This window comes from Canis aureus, chromosome 27 (assembly GCF_053574225.1).
Source record: "Canis aureus isolate CA01 chromosome 27, VMU_Caureus_v.1.0, whole genome shotgun sequence".
NCBI lineage: Eukaryota > Metazoa > Chordata > Mammalia > Carnivora > Canidae > Canis > Canis aureus.
This window is the reverse complement of record NC_135637.1, coordinates 20,207,065-20,222,877: the sequence shown is the minus strand read 5'-3', so window position 1 is coordinate 20,222,877 and position 15,813 is coordinate 20,207,065. Positions and strand designations below refer to the sequence as shown.

Genomic DNA, 15,813 nt, shown 5'->3' with positions numbered 1-15,813 from the left:
GAGCCACTCAGGTGCCCCAATTTTTTAATTTTTTAAAAAGAATATTGATACTGTTTTAAAAATACAAATTGGCTAACATTATTTTTAATCGTATTCTGTATAATAAATCCTTCATGTTAAAAAGCTTTTTGTAAAATTTCTATGACAGTAGTTTGAGTTGAAAAATCTATAACAATAAAAAGAAAATCTATGACATTTCAAATAATGTCCATGAAATAATTTATAATTTCCAATTATGTGATACTTGGTACAGTTTGCAATGTAATAAGTTTTTTAAGTTTTGTTATAAAATACCATGGATATATTAAGAGTGAGCTTTTCTCCAGATTTTCATGTATAAATTAGAAAAATAAAACTATTCAGTCCAGAAGAAACCACTTTCTGAAATTATGTGTTTAGTTCTATAGTGGGTAACACGCTTAGGCTGATGGTAGCCCTGGTCAGCCTCTTTAGAAGGTATTTTGCACATGGTCAAATCCTTGCCTTGAAAAAGACTGAAGAAAATCAGTGACTACAAGATGGTCAGCCACAGAGACCAGAGCACAATCCAGAGGATCCATGGAAGACCAAGAGCTGGTTTTAATTAACAGTTCAACCTCAGACGTCTAGAAGTCTTCAATGATGAGTCTCTGGAGAGTCTCCACAGATTTGAGAGATGTAGCAAAAGGAATAAACAATAATATGAAATCTTAAGATACCGATTTGGGAAGTTTAGGCTCTAATCTACCTTTTACATAATGACAATATGCTTCAGAATACAAAGGGTACAAAAAAGCCAAGCCATCCAATGCAAGTAAAACACTAACAAAAGAAAAATTCCTTTAAAAAGGAAAAAAGAAAATCTGCCTTTATTTTTATAGACTCCAAGTCTGGAAAAAATTTGATATTCTTTTAAAAATGCCTGCTAGCCTTTAATCATGTGAAAAGCTGCTTACATTCACTTTTAATCAATTTTAAATTTTAATTACACCAGAAAATTAATGCAAATGAAAGCCATATTAAGATACCAATTTTCATGTTTCAGATTGGTAAAAATTCCAAAATTAAAAGAGTCACTTTTGGCAAGGCTTTGGAAAGTGGAACTCTATGTAATCTGCTGCTGGTGAGAATGCAAAATGATATAAGGTCTCTAGAAGGCAGTTTGGCAACATCTATCAAATTACATGTACATTTCCTCTGGGATCCAGCAGTTTCATTTTTAAGACCTTTCTTTTGTTCTACACAGATGGGTCATTTCATGTGTGCATTGCAGGTATAATTTACACAGCTCTTTATTGCAGAAGTATGGGTAACAGAATTTTTGGGACAACCACAATATCCACATCAAAAGGGGATTTGTTTTAAAAAAATCTTTTTAGTGTATCTGTAATAGAATTAGATGAATAGAATACTGTATAGATGCTTAAAGAAAATTTTAAAAATCTGCACATATTGATATATAGGAAGATCTCTAGGCTATATTGTAAAAAGAGCCTGAGAGGAATGCATAGTCTCATCTTTTGTGTAAGAAATGTTGAGAAATAGGGATCCCTGGGTGGCGCAGCGGTTTGGCGCCTGCCTTTGGGCCAGGGCGTGATCCTGGAGACCCGGGATCAAATCCCACATCGGGCTCCCGGTGCATGGAGCCTGCTTCTCCCTCTGCCTGTGTCTCTGCCTCTCTCTCTCTCTCTCTCTGTGACTATCATAAAATAAATAATTTTTTAAAAAGTTGAGAAATAATATGTATTTGTTATATATTCTAGAAGACCCTATAAGAAACTAATAAAAATAGTTAACTAAAGAGGACCAGGCAGGGGGTGCCTGTGGATGGATGGCTCAGTTGGCTATCTCTCTCAAATAAATAAAATATTTTTAAAAAACCGATAAAGAGGACCTGGGGAAAACTAAGTGGGAGTGAGACTTTCTGGTGTGTACCTTTTAATATACATAGTTTTAATTTTTGTACTATATGAATAGATTAGGTTTTCCAAAAAAAATTTTTTTTTTAATTTTAAGAAAATGTACCTTCTCAACAGAGGTCATGTGTTTTCAGAATAATAAGAAGAGATATGTACAAAAAACATAATGTCAAAGAAGAAACATAATTCTAAAATAAAGAGAAATTGATTGAATTGGTTTTCCTAATATATGAAATGTCTTGTGGTAGTTAAGCCCTGTCTGCGTCATCTGGTTGTCTGTCTGAAAGAGAACACGTTGGCCAACCATAACTATATTGCTTAACACAGGCTAGCAGAGAGGCCAGGGTGGTTGTCCTGTCTCCTGCATTACCATTCCCTTTGCTGACTGAAATTTTGTTGTTGTGCCCAAGATTGCAAATCCGAGAAACCACCAAGGAGCCGACGCCGATGCAAACACACGAGGGTTTATTTACAAGCTCGAGCTAGGGTCCAAGTATACCCGACACAGCGGAGCAGGGACTTGGACCCCGAGACTAAGAGGAGACTAAGAGGCGTAGCAGCTTTATAGGGAGGGGCCAGTGGCCAATGGGATATGCAGAAAGTTACACAGTCATGTCGGTTCACACGCAGGTGGCCAATTGAATTACATCTTACCCTATAGTATCCATTTGAGCTGGCCTATTACTTTGGTCAGAATTGGCACGCAAAAGCAGGTTACATTGTTATGAGCCGATTTCCTATTAGGGTGTGCCCAGCGACTTGACTAGGGTGGGGCATCGCCTTAGCAATAAGCAGGTTATGTGGGGGTCATACAGGAGGTGGCAGGTGTAGCACAAAATGGAATCAGTCCTGCTCTGCTTGTCCAGGGGTAGGGGATTTTTGTTAAATTTCCTGGGTCCCACATTGTGAAGGGTTGGTTGCCTACTGTGGGGTCCTGTAGTTCAGAACTCATGACCCAGAACAGATGTTCCTGTATTCATCTGCCCCTCACACTGCTAACTGACCAATTTTCCTGTTACTGTGAAAAAAGGTGTTTTTTTTTTTAACTTTTTATTGTGGAAGTTTTCAAAATACACAAAAGTAGAGAGAAAAGAATTGATTCTTGAATAACATGGGTTTGAACTGAATAGGTCCACTTATACATAGATTTTTTTTTTTTGGTACATACATTACAGGACTATAAATGTATTTTCCTTATGGTTTCTTAACATTTCCTTTTCTCTAGCTTTATTAAAAGAATGTAATATGTAGTTTAACATACCAAGTATATTAGCCCACTGTTGATGTTATTGGTGAGGCTTTTGGTCAACAGTAGTTTATTAAGAGTTAAGTATCTGGGGAATCAAAAGTTGCACATGTATTTTTGACCGTGAAGGGGGTTAGCATCCCTGACCCCTATGTTGTTGAAGGGTAAGCTTTTATAATGAATTCCCATGAACCTATCCTTCTAGCTTCAATAATTAAAAATAATTTTGCCTTTAAAAAATCTATCCCTCTTACCTTTTTTTCTTCTGGGACATTTAAAAAAAGATTTTATTTATTTGCGAGAGTGAGAGCCAGCAGAGAAGAAGGAAGATGCTTAACTGACTGAGCCACCTGGGTGCCCCTTCCTGGGACATTTTTTAAAGATTTTATTTATTCATTCATGAGAGACACGGGGAGAGGGAGAAGCAGGCTCCCCATGGGGAGCTTGAATGCAGGATTCGATCCCAGGACCCCTGGATCACATCCTGAGCCAAAGACAGACACTCAGCCACTGAGCCACCCAGGCATCCCCTTTCCTGGGATGTTTTAAAGCAAACCTTAAATCCTGTCATTTTACCCAGAGTTCATTCAGTATATGCCTCTAATAACTAAAGATCCAAAAAAATGACACTACAGATCACAATATCTTATGAAATTTCACAGTGTGTCCTATTTTTTAGAAAGATTAAAGGAAACTTCTCTGTATTCACTAGTCTTTCCCTCCTCATTGGGATTATTTCCAGTCAGCATACACAAACGGTTGAGTATTTCCTATCTTAAAAAAATTTCAGGCCTGGGTGGCATAGTCAGCTGAGCATCTACTCTAGGTTTTGATTCAGGTGGTGATCTCAGGGTCATGGGATTGAGCCCTGCATGGGGCTCCACACTTAGTGTGGAGTCTGCTTAAAACTCTTTCTTCCTTCTTCTATCCCTCCCGCCCCCTGCACGTGCATGTGCTCTTGCTCTGTCTCTCTCTAAAATAAGTAAATCTTTAAAACAAAATTTTTTTTCAGGCCTCCCTTATCCTTATGTTCCCTCCCACTACTGTTCCCTTCCTTGTGCCTTTCAAAAAGATTTCTGTTTCCATTCACCTAATTCTAACTTCTCAGCCAGTTCCAACCTGACCCCCATCACTGCCATGCCTAAGTGTTCTTGCTAAGGTAACAGGTGACTTACTAAAGAAATCCAAAGGACACTTCAGTTTTTATCTTACTGTCTCTGTAGCCTTCAGCACAGGTGACCTCTCCCTCCTAATATTAACAGTAGTTCTCATGTTCAGCTTATTATAGGAATTACCTTATTTGATTCTTTATTAGCTATTTAAGGTAGGTGTTGTCATTCCCATTTTGTAGGTGAAGAAGCTGCCCTTAGAGAGGTTGAGTAACTTCTGGTAAGCGGTAGAGCAAGGGTTTAATTTCAGGCACCATCTAATCCTGCTGCCTCTGTAAAACACTCTGGTCACTTACCATGCTATCCTGGGTTTTCTTTGCCTTTCATTTTGGGGTGTGTGTCTATGTGTTTTTGCAGCTTCTCCTTCTTCCTGACCTTTAAATTTTAGAAGTTTCTCAGGCCTTTCTCCTGGGTCCTCTTCTCACTGCTGCTAGGCAGTCTCACGCACACCTAGGGTTTCAGTTACCGTGTTGAAAGTGATGAGCTCCCAATATATATCTTTGGCTTAGAGCTGCTTCTGAGCTGTAGATCCACATATCCACCTGTCTCCTTAACAATCCAAAACCCAACATACAAGGAATCTGCTTCCATATGTTGCATTTTTTGCTTAATGGTATAGCCATCCACCAGCTGCTCACCAGAAAAGTGGGAATGCTCTCTTAGCTCCCATAAACAATCACCACGTCCATTATTGTGTCTTGTATCTCGCACGTTCATCTGTTCCCCAAAGGAAAGCTCACCCTTTCTGCCCAGATCTTCGATAGGATCCACCTATTATATATTATCAGAGGACCCTCTACTTGTCTGTCTGTCTCCCCTTTATAATATTTTCTATGATTATATTCACTGACTTATGTTAACTTTTTGTTTTCATTCCTTTAGAAAGAATGGAGTTTAATTTTTTTATTCTTTTAGAACATTCAGTGAGGGACCAAGACATTCTTCTTTGTTATTGTATCCCCAGTCACTAGCAGAGTGCCTGACACAGAGGCATCGTTAAATATTTGTTAAAAAATAAAGAGGAATTTGTTTTAGGAAAATCCCTAACAAGAATTAGTGTAAAGCGTTAACTCCTAGAGACAAACTTAGACACAGACTTCTGTTAGTCAAGCTGTAAAAGGGAGCTAAAGAATTGCCAGTAGTATTTAGAGAAGTGGGGTGTTTGGGGATGTAGCAGTTGCAGGACTTGTCATTATGTGTGTAAAGTAAGAGAAGGGGTGTTAAGGATGCAGCAGATTCTTAGCTTTGAACTGAGGGAAGCATGATTCCATTCCCTCAAGTATGATGGGAAAAACACCTTAATTTTGGACCTTGTTGTCTTGGAAGAAGTGGTGTAAGACACCCAGATGGAGAGAACCAGTGGGCAATTATAAAAATGGAAATGGAATTCAGGAGAGACACAGGCTTCACCTCATCACTGAGGAAAAGCAGTAAAATATTATTGACAGTTCAAATGTAAACTGGTAACAGTTTAATCACTGACACTTTTTGTCTTTGGCACAGTGATGGTAGATATTTTGGTGGTACTTAAATTTGGAGTGGATGCTGTAAGCATATGTGGTATACAGAGGTGGGATTTTTGCATTGATATCATTTAACATCCTGAGAGTGTTAACTAATAATGGCTGTGAACCTACACATGTATTCTTTATATTAAACTAGCAGATCTCATTTTAATTATGCTGTTTTGTTTTTGCTAATTTATACCCCCCCCCCTTTTTTTTTTAACTTAAATGAAACTTTGTGGGGTAGAACTCCACCAAACTGTCAACTCCGGGAGGACTTGTGCTATGTGATTTAACTTTATCCCCCCTCTTATTTCTCTAGGGCATATTCCCTGGTGGATTCCAGTCAAGTGTCTACATTTCTGATTTCCATTCTACTTATAGTCTATGGTAGTTTCAGGTAAGTTGCTCTCAATATGGGATGGATTTCAATTGCTCTGAAAGTGTGAAAACTTACTGCTCTGTGAAGAGAAACATGACTAATAAGAATTGAGTTAGAAAAAGAAAAGAATTGAGTTAGAGTGGGATAATTCTGATATTTATTCTTTGGTTGGCTGCTGTTAAAAACACTTCATTTTAGTGCAAACATGTAAAAATTGTTTAAAGATTAAAATTTTAAATTGCTTTAATTCTGGCTCTGAAAATAATGACTCACATTAAGTGTACTCATTGAAAAGGTCAAGAAGAGAATCCTTGACAGTGATTCTATAGTCTCAAAGGGGACAAAGAATGTTTTTCTTAATACAGAGGTATTGACATAGGTTGAGCCATATGCAGTTACTGATGGTCTGCTCTTTTGACTTACAGAAATGATTTCATATGGTTCACCTACTATTACTAGGATTGTGCCCAAGATCATTTACCAAGTTATTCTCTCTACTGACCTTGGCAATGCCGAGATCAGATCCTCTTGAAATCCCTGTCCTACCAAGGTAGCCATAGGAATAGAATACAAAGGAAAATCCAGAAGCTAGATACTTGGCTTCTTCTTTTCACTCCTTACTTGAAAGAGAGGAACTTCAGTGGTTGCATAATTTTTTTAAAGTTTATTCATGTTGTAGTGTGTGTCAGTATTTCATTCCTTTTTATTGTCCAATATCTTGTTTATCCGTGCATCAATTGATAGACATTTAGGTTGTTTCCACATTTGGGCTGCTGTGAACATTCATGTACAAGTTTGTGTGGAGACATAAGTTTTCATTTCTCTTGGATATATATACCTAGGACTGAAATTGCTGGTCATATGGCAATTCTGTCTTTAACATTTTAAGAAACCGTCACTGTTTTTCAAAGCAGCTGCTTCATTTTACATTCCTACTGTCAATGTATGAGGGTTCCAATTTCTGGTATTATCTGTCTTTTGATTATAGATACTGTATTCTGCTGTTTTGGTGGATACGAAGTGGTATCTCAGTGTGGTTTTGATTTGCATTTCCTTAGTGACTAATGATGTTGATCAGCATCTTTTCATGTACTTATTTACCATATGTGTGTCATCTTTAGTGAAATGTCTGTTCAGAGCTTTTGCTCATTTTAAAATTATATTACCTTCTTATTGTTCTGAGAGTTCTTTATATATTATGGGTACACATCCTTTATCAGATAAATGCTTTCAAAGAGTTTCTCTTAGTCTGTGGGTTTGTCTTTCACTTTCTGTTTGGTTACAATATTTATTTAAAAAAAAAAACTATATTTATTTTTTCCTAATAGATTGAGATAAAATGTCACTCTCTAGCAAAAATCTCTGGCATAAAAGTCTTATATTGTCTGTTAGTATAATCTTTCCAGTTCTCTTAGGTGGGAGGATTTTTGATTACCAATTTTATTTCTTCTTCTAAGTCTACTTGGATTTTCTATTTTTTCTTGAGTCAGTTTTGATAATTTGTGTCTTTCTAGGATTTGTGCATCTTTTCTAAATGATCTCATTTGTTGGCATCAGTTTGTTCAAATTGTCGATGTACAACTCATTTAATTTTTATTGATCGGTAGTGGTGTGTTCCCTCTTTAATTTTTTTTTTTTTTTTTTTATTTATTTATGATAGACACACAGTGAGAGAGAGAGAGAGGCAGAGACACAGGCAGAGGGTGAAGCAGGCCCCACGCACCGGGAGCCCGACGTGGGGTTCGATCCCGGGTCTCCAGGATCGCGCCCTGGGCCAAAGGCAGGCGCTAAACCGCTGCGCCACCCAGGGATCCCCCCTCTTTAATTTTTTATTGTCATTTGTATCTTCTTATTTTTCCCTTGGTCAGTCTAGCTAAGGGCTTATTAATTTTGTTGATCTTTTCAAAGAACAACTTTTGGCTTCATTAATTTTTCTTTATTTTTTCTATTTTCTGTTTTCATTGATCTCCACTCTGATTTTTATTATTCCTTTCCCTTTGCTTACTTTGGGTTTAGTTTGTGCTTCTTTTCATAGTTCCTTAAAGTGAAAGCTGGAGTTAATTGATTTGAAACCTTTCTTCTTTTTTAACACAGGCAACTAAAGCTGCAGATTTCTCTCTAAGCATTGCTTCAGTTGTATCCCAAAAATTACATTTTCATTTCATTGAATTTAAGATATTTTCTAACTTCCCTGGTGATTTTTTTCTTTGACTCAGGGGTTCATTTTAAGTGTGTTGCTTACTTTCCTACTATTTGGTGATATTTTTAAATTTTCCCTGTTGAAAGGAATTTTAAAAACCTAATTCAATTCCTTTGTGGTTAGAGCCATAGTTTTTATGATTTCAGCCCTTTTAGATTTATTGAGACTTGTTTTATGGCCCAGCATATGATCTGTCCTGAAGAATGTTCCATGTGTGCAATTAGAAAAATCAGTCTTCAACAGAGGGTTGAGAGGAGAAAGTGACATAATCTGGTTTGTGTTTTGGAAAAATTGTTCTGAGTTCTATATGAGAAATAGCTTGTTGAGTAAGAAGAAAGAGTGAAACAAGGGAAGTGGAGAGTGTTCTCCTACACGCAAGAAATGATGATAGCTTTAATTATGCTAATGGTAGAGTGAAATGTCAGTGGATTTAGGACAAGATTGCTGATAAAATGGATAGTGTGTGTGAGAGAGAGGAGTCAAGGAAGAATCCAAGGTTTATGGCCTAAACAACTGAATCCAGTGATGATGCCATTTCTGAGATGGAAAGCTCCATAAAGAAGCAGACTTTTCATGGAAACATGATATACAAAGCAGATACAGTTTGTCAAGAGACTGCTATTGGTTCTCTTTCTCTCCCTGCTGTTTAATTTGGGACAAGAAACTTAACCTTTGTAGACCCCTGTCTGGTAAATTGTTACTTGATTATGAGTATTACTATGATTTATGATAGTAGTGTCATTTATTCTGACTTGTTACGCACTCTCTCTCTCTCTAAGCTTTCCAGAGAGAGTTGTAAGTATATTTTAGTAGTGCTTAAGCAAATATATTTTTACAACAAAGTTTCACATCTTTTTCTTTCTCAGTATTTAGTAAACAAGCAATCCTGCATTTACTGCTTGTTACATTTCAAATATTGGCAGTTTTATGTAGTTCAACCTGATGGATTCTTTTTACTCATCGACCTAAGATCATATAGGGGTTTTTATTTATGCCTCTTCTCAGAAATATCTCTTTGGGTTTTGTTTTTGTTTTTGTTTTTTAAAGATTTTATTTACTCATGAGAGACCTAGAAAGAGAAAGGCAGAGACATAGGCAGAAGGGAGAAGCAGGCTCCCTGAGGGGAACCTGACGCAGGACTCCATCCTAGGACCCTGGGATCACGACCTGAGCCAAAGGCAGATGCTCAACTACTGAGCCACCCAAGGTGCCCCTCAGAAATGTATCTTTGTGATAAAAGAAGTGAAAATTGAAGTAGTGAAGTAAAACTAGTAGCAAAGTAATTTCCTTAATTCTTGCTTTCACCTAAATGTGGGATAGCTGGATGAAGAACTGGACTCTTATTTGGACATAGATTCCTTGATGAAAATACAGTGTTCTTCATTGAGGCATAGCCAGTTGGGTTTCCTGTGGGTTCTGAATGATGCTTTCCAGTCTACATGCTGTCTGATTCCTACAATTTGGGTTTTTTAACAGTTGAGATGCTTTTTAATTGTTGTGAGTTGATTTCTATTACTGTAAGAGGGTTGGGTGAAGATGTGTGATTTTTGTTGGCTATTACTGTGACATTGAATTTTAAAACGTGTCAAAGATGAAAACAGCTAATATTTTACTGAGCATTTATGTGACAGGTATGGTGCTAAGTGCTTTACATAAAGTCTCATTGAATCCTTATATTAATTTGACAAGATAGATGTTGTTTTTCTCATTTTACGAGTGATGGAACTGGGCCCAGAAATGTTAAGTAGTCAAGTGTAATAAGTGATGGAGCTGGGATTCAAGTACTTTACTACTGCTGGCTGTTGAGAACAATAACAAAATTTCAAATCTGAACCAAATAAATTGATCTGGTAGTGAAGTCAGAGGGAATGAGAAGCTTTCTTATAAACCTGTTCTTGGTTCTTATAAACCTGTTCTTGGAATTTCTTTTCTTCAGCAGTGGTCTTCAGGCCTTTTATTGTGCATAAAACTCACCTGGAAAAGATTGGTTCTCTAGGTTTAGTTAGGATAGGGCCCAATACCCAAGCCTATTCAAGTGGCCTGCATGATACACTTTGAACAGACTCTTTCCTGACCTTTTTTTTTTTTTTTTAAGATTTTCTTTCTTCATGAGAGACACAGAGAGGCAGACACATAGGTAGAGGGAGAAGCAGACTCCCTGAGCCTGATGTGGGACTCGATCCTAGGACCCCAGGATCACTACCTGAGCCAAAGGCAGATATTCAACCACTGAGCCACCCAGATGCCCCTGTTCCTGGCTTTCTAGGTCATTAGTTCTTTTTTTTTTTTTTTATTCATAGAGACACAGAGAGAGAGAGAGGCAGAGACACAGGCAGACAGAGAAGCAGGCTCCACGCGGGGAGCCCGATGTGGGACTCGATCCAGGGTCTCCAGGATCACGCCCCTGGCTGCAGGCAGCACCAAACCGCTGCGCCACCAGGGCTGCCCATAGGTCATTAGTTCTTAATTGCTAGTAGCATTTTCAGGGCTCATTCATTGATATGTTGTTTACCTTTTACAGATCTATTTGAAACTCTCCTAAAGTTCTCAGAGTTATTCCCTTTTGCTAAAAAGAAAAAAAATTCCCCTCCAATGTTTAATCTTGAGCTGTCCTTGATGGTTTACCACTACCTACTACTTAAATTTTCTCCATTTGCTTCCATGATTCATTTTTATGCTACCCTGCATAAAGAACATACACAATAAAACGTTTCTTGAATTTGAGTAGAACTGTTTGTGTTGCCTGCCTGCCAGCTACCCAACCAAGTATGTTCATATCTCCTCTGAGACCATAAGAATATATTATTTGCTTATTTAATTATCACATTTTATTTATTTGAAGCTGTGAAGACATGGAGAATATAATAAAATACAGGATTAAAGATTTGTGAATTGTGCTGGTTATTTCCCACCAGTCTTTCATGTTAAGAAAGAATAAAGAATAACTATGCTGTGTAAAACTAGATTCTAAAAGCCAAAACAAGGGACACCTGGGTGGCTCAGCAGTTGAGCCTTTGGCTCAGGGTGTGATCCCGGGATCCAGGATCAAGTCCCACATCGGGCTCCTTGCAGGGATCCTGCTTCTCCCTCTGCCTGTGTCTCTGCGCTCGCTCTCTCTCTCTCTCTCTCTCTCTGTTTCTCATGAATAAATAAATAAAATCTTTTAAAAAAAATAAATAAAAATAAAAGTCAAAACAAATTCTCAATTTAGGAACCCTTATGTTTGCCATCCCTTGGCTGAGCTTTGCTGGATTTCCTATATTACTTAAATTGACACCTGTCTCCCTTAGTCTTTCCATTGCTCAGAAAAAAAACAGTATACTCACTCATCTAATAAGTATGTCCCTGAAGAGTTTGACAAACTATAGAAGAGCATTAACAGTGAGAGAAAGGGGCACCTGGGTGGCTCAGTTGGTTAAGGGTCTACCTCTCGGGCTCAGGTCTTGATTCCAAGGTCCTGGGGTTGAGCCTTGAGTCAGGCTCTCTGCTCAGCGGGAGAGTCTGCTTCTCCCCTTCCCTCTGCCCCTTACTTCCTGCTTGTGCATGTGTGCTCTCTTGTTCATTCTCTCTCTCAAATAAAATCTTTAAAAAAGGGGCAGAGAGAGAACAAACTTCCAACTGCAGCTCATTACTGGCAAGATACTTGAGTTCTTTCCTGTCAGGAATCATAGACAAACAAACGTATAACAGGTTTGAAATAGATCTAAAAGAAAATCAAAAGGAAGATTTATTTTATATCCTCTCTCTCTAAATAGAAAGATAACTTTTTAAAAATATTTTATTTATTTCTTCATGAGAGATATAGAAAGAGAGGCAGAGACACAGGCAGAGGGAGGAGAAGCAGGCTCCATGTAGGTAGCCCCATGCAGGACCTGATCCTGATCCCAGGAATCCGGGATCACACCCTGAGCCAAAGGCAGACGCCCAACCGCTGAGCCACCCAGGTGGCCCGATAATTATTTAATATATATTTATCTATAATCCCTATATAAAGTTGGTATATGAAGGAAGAATGGAACTTCTATAACTGTAGGGTAACTACTATCTTTTTTAAGATAGGTGCTTTCCTGTGTTTTCTTCAATGGCAAAGGCAATTTGTTTGCTTATACCCCATCCTACTCTAGGAAGACAATGTCATCAAGTTAATGAGACTGCAGAGAGAATAAGAAATGCACTTTCTATGATTGTGTTGCCCTTCACACTAAAGCTGTATCATTGTAAAGTCAGACTAGTCGAGTAGAAACAAGTTCCATGCTGGTCCACAGTGTCATGATGCATCATGATGCGTGTTGATCACACAGTGGTGTGGCATGCAACATGTTATCCTTTGAGCTGTTCTTGCTGCCATCTCATAACCTGTCCTACCTTCAGAAAACAGCATATACAGGAACCAAATATAGGGCATGGTTATGTACATTGTAATATATATGGACAGGTTCCTTGATAATATTTAACCGTTTCATCAACTCTTTTTAAAATGTTCCATTTAGGGCACTCCGGGTGGCTCAGCGGTTTAGCGCCACCTTCAGCCCAGGGCGTGATCCTAGAGACCCTGGGTCGAGTGCCGGGTCGGACTCCCTACGTGGAGCCTGCTTCTCCCTCTGGCTCTGTCTCTGCCTCTCTCTCTCTGTCTCTCTCATGAATAAATAAAATCTTAAAAAAAAAACAAAGCTATTTTAAAAAATAATAAATGAAACATTTTATTTTTTTAACATTTTGTTTATTTCTTCATGAGAGAGGCAGAGACACAGGCAGAGGGAGAAGCAGGCTCCACGCAGGGAGCCCGACGTGGGTCAATCCCCGGTCTCCAGGATCACACCCTGGGCTGAAGGCGGCGCTCAACCGCTGAGCCACCCAGATGACCCTAAAATGTTTCATTTAGGGTGGTTCAACAGTTGAGCCTCTGCCTTTGGCTCAGGACCTGATCCTGAGGTCTAGGGATCAGATCCCTCATTGGGCTCCCTGTGAGGAGCCTGCTTCTCCGTCTGCCTATGGCTCTGCCTCTCTCTCTCTTTCTCATGAATAAATAAATAAAATTTTTAAAAAGTGTTCTACTTATAAATATTTAGCTTAGATCCAGTTCAACCATCTTCAGTTCCCCTCTTCATTGCATCTGCTTCTAATATTAGGATGATCAAAAACATGGTATTCTTAAAATACTAAGATAAATTAAGATTAAAAATTCCAATTTACCTTTCTTCTCCAGTTCTCCTAGTGCACTCCATTATCAGAATTCAAATGAGTGAAAAAGTGTAACTTAGTAAAAATGTCCTCAGCTCCATTTTGCTTCCTGAAATGCTTTATTTTTGCTCTGCCCTGTTCAAAAGGATTTCAGGCCATTTGCTAAAGTTTTCCAACTTGTGATAAGATGAGGTAAATTAAAATGGGGCCAAAGAAAAGAAAAAGTATGGGTGGAGACAGCCAAAAGTAATTCTAAAAATGCAAACCATATTGGCCAACACCTTTACTACTGATGGTCCACAAATCACACAATAAGCTTTCTAGCCGCCAACTTTCAGAAGAAAAAAAGAAATAAAAAAGCCAGCTGTTCAGATCACTTACAACTGTTCCTGGTCTTAAGATCATACAGACCTTTATCCTGAAGACCCCCTTCAAAATCAGATGTTGAAGAACATCTCGTGAAAATACATTTCAGCAAAAGTAATTTGGCCAAAATTAGAGGTACACTGCCAGCAGCAGAAAGTTGTGGTCCAGATTGCTACCTTATTCTGGTCTAACATTATATTTTGGAATATCTAGAGAAGTATATGGATTGTTCATTCTTCAAGTGATTATTCCTGAATATTGATCTCTTGATAAATGTTGGCAACAATCCAGACATGTACGCTGTTGCCAGCTGAATACAGAACTCTTTGTCTTATAGTGCTCAGAGCACATTTGTATTTTCATCAGAACTAAGGAATTTAAAAAGGCCTAATGATAAGTGCATATTTCCCCTTGTTCTGGGCAAGTAGTAGAAATTCCCACAGACCTAGGATTTTCCTCAGAAAATCATTTTTAATCTAGTCCAGTACATAAAGACATGAGTAATTGATTTCCTAAAGTTCTGTTCCTTGCAGCTGAAATCAGTTTTAGTGTAAAAAAATTTAGGGCAAATATAACCAGATTTCCACCTCAGCCAAAATAAAATACTATTGAAGCACTCAGAGAATGTTAAACCATTTCCTCATATAATGTCTGATATATTACTTATGAAATGCACATCAAAATGACCCAAAAAAAGCACATTTAGGATTTTCACTTACTAATTTAAATTTGAAGAATGTTGATCAGTTGTTGTTCTGACACTATAATTAACTGGCAGACTCAGTTGTCAGTTGAACCCTACGCAGCTCAAGATAAGCCATACCATCATGGGACACCTGGATGGCTAAGTGATTGAGCATCTGCCTTTAGCTCAGGTCATGATCCTGGGGTCCTGGGATCGAGTTCTGCATCAGACTCCCCACGGGGAGCCTGCTTCTCCCTCTGCCTATGTCTCTGCCTCTCTCTGTGTGTCTCTCATAAATAAAATATTTTTTTAAAATGCCATCTACTTATAAAAGGTTGCTTATCTTAATATTTCTCTGTAATAAGATGAGATATGTGCAATTCATCCAAAAATGTTACCAGATTAAGTTAACTCAAGGAGAAATGCTGTATAGTTATTTTTTTAATAAGAAATAGTATGTATTGATATAAAAAGGTGTCATTGGCATATTACTCAATGAAAAATTAATTTGTGAAATAATATATTAATCCTCATTTTTTGAAAAAGGCAGTTGTATACCAAATGCATTTATCTCTGGAGATAGGGATTATGGAAGTCTGTTATTTCGTATCTTTTCTTACTGTTTGAGTTTTTTCATAGTAGATATATTCCTTTTTTCAAAAAAAATAGTAGTTTGTTTTGGAAGGGGAGCTGTTATAGCCAAGGCAGGGTTTATAGTGAGAACCTTCATTTCCTAACCGTATGGGGATAATAATAGAGCATCTTCATATTAGTTTGCTATAACTGCCATAACAAAGTAACATAGTCTGGCTAACTTAAAAAACAGGAATTTATTTTGGGAGGCCAGAACTCCAATATCAATGGTTAAACAAAAGATAGTTGGTTTCATGCTGAAATAGCTTATAGATTGCTGTCTTCACATATAGATGGTACCCTTCACATGGACTTCTCACATGTATGCATGTGCCTGGGGTGGCTATCTGTCTCTGTCCTAATTACCTCCTCTTATAAAGATACCAGTCAAATTGGATTAGGGCCCACCCTATCTACTCCATTTTAATTTAATTACCTCTTTAAATGCTCTGTCTCAAATACAGTCAGCATTCTAATTATAGTCATTCTGTGAATAAAAAGAAGTCTTGCCTGTAAAGCAGCTAGCATAATGCCTGACAGGATAAGCC

The 15,813-nt window shown here is 37.9% G+C and overlaps 1 protein-coding gene across 2 annotated transcripts in view; it reads left to right on the top strand.

Moving 5' to 3' along the window:
* The window catches only part of SPPL3 (signal peptide peptidase like 3), a 140,095-nt gene that overhangs the window by 91,242 nt on the left and 33,040 nt on the right, over positions 1-15,813 (top strand). For both annotated transcript variants that reach the window (XM_077875935.1, XM_077875934.1), the window contains one exon: positions 6,141-6,218. In XM_077875935.1, coding sequence (XP_077732061.1) covers positions 6,141-6,218 — 78 coding nt within the window. The remainder of the gene's footprint in view (positions 1-6,140; positions 6,219-15,813) is intronic.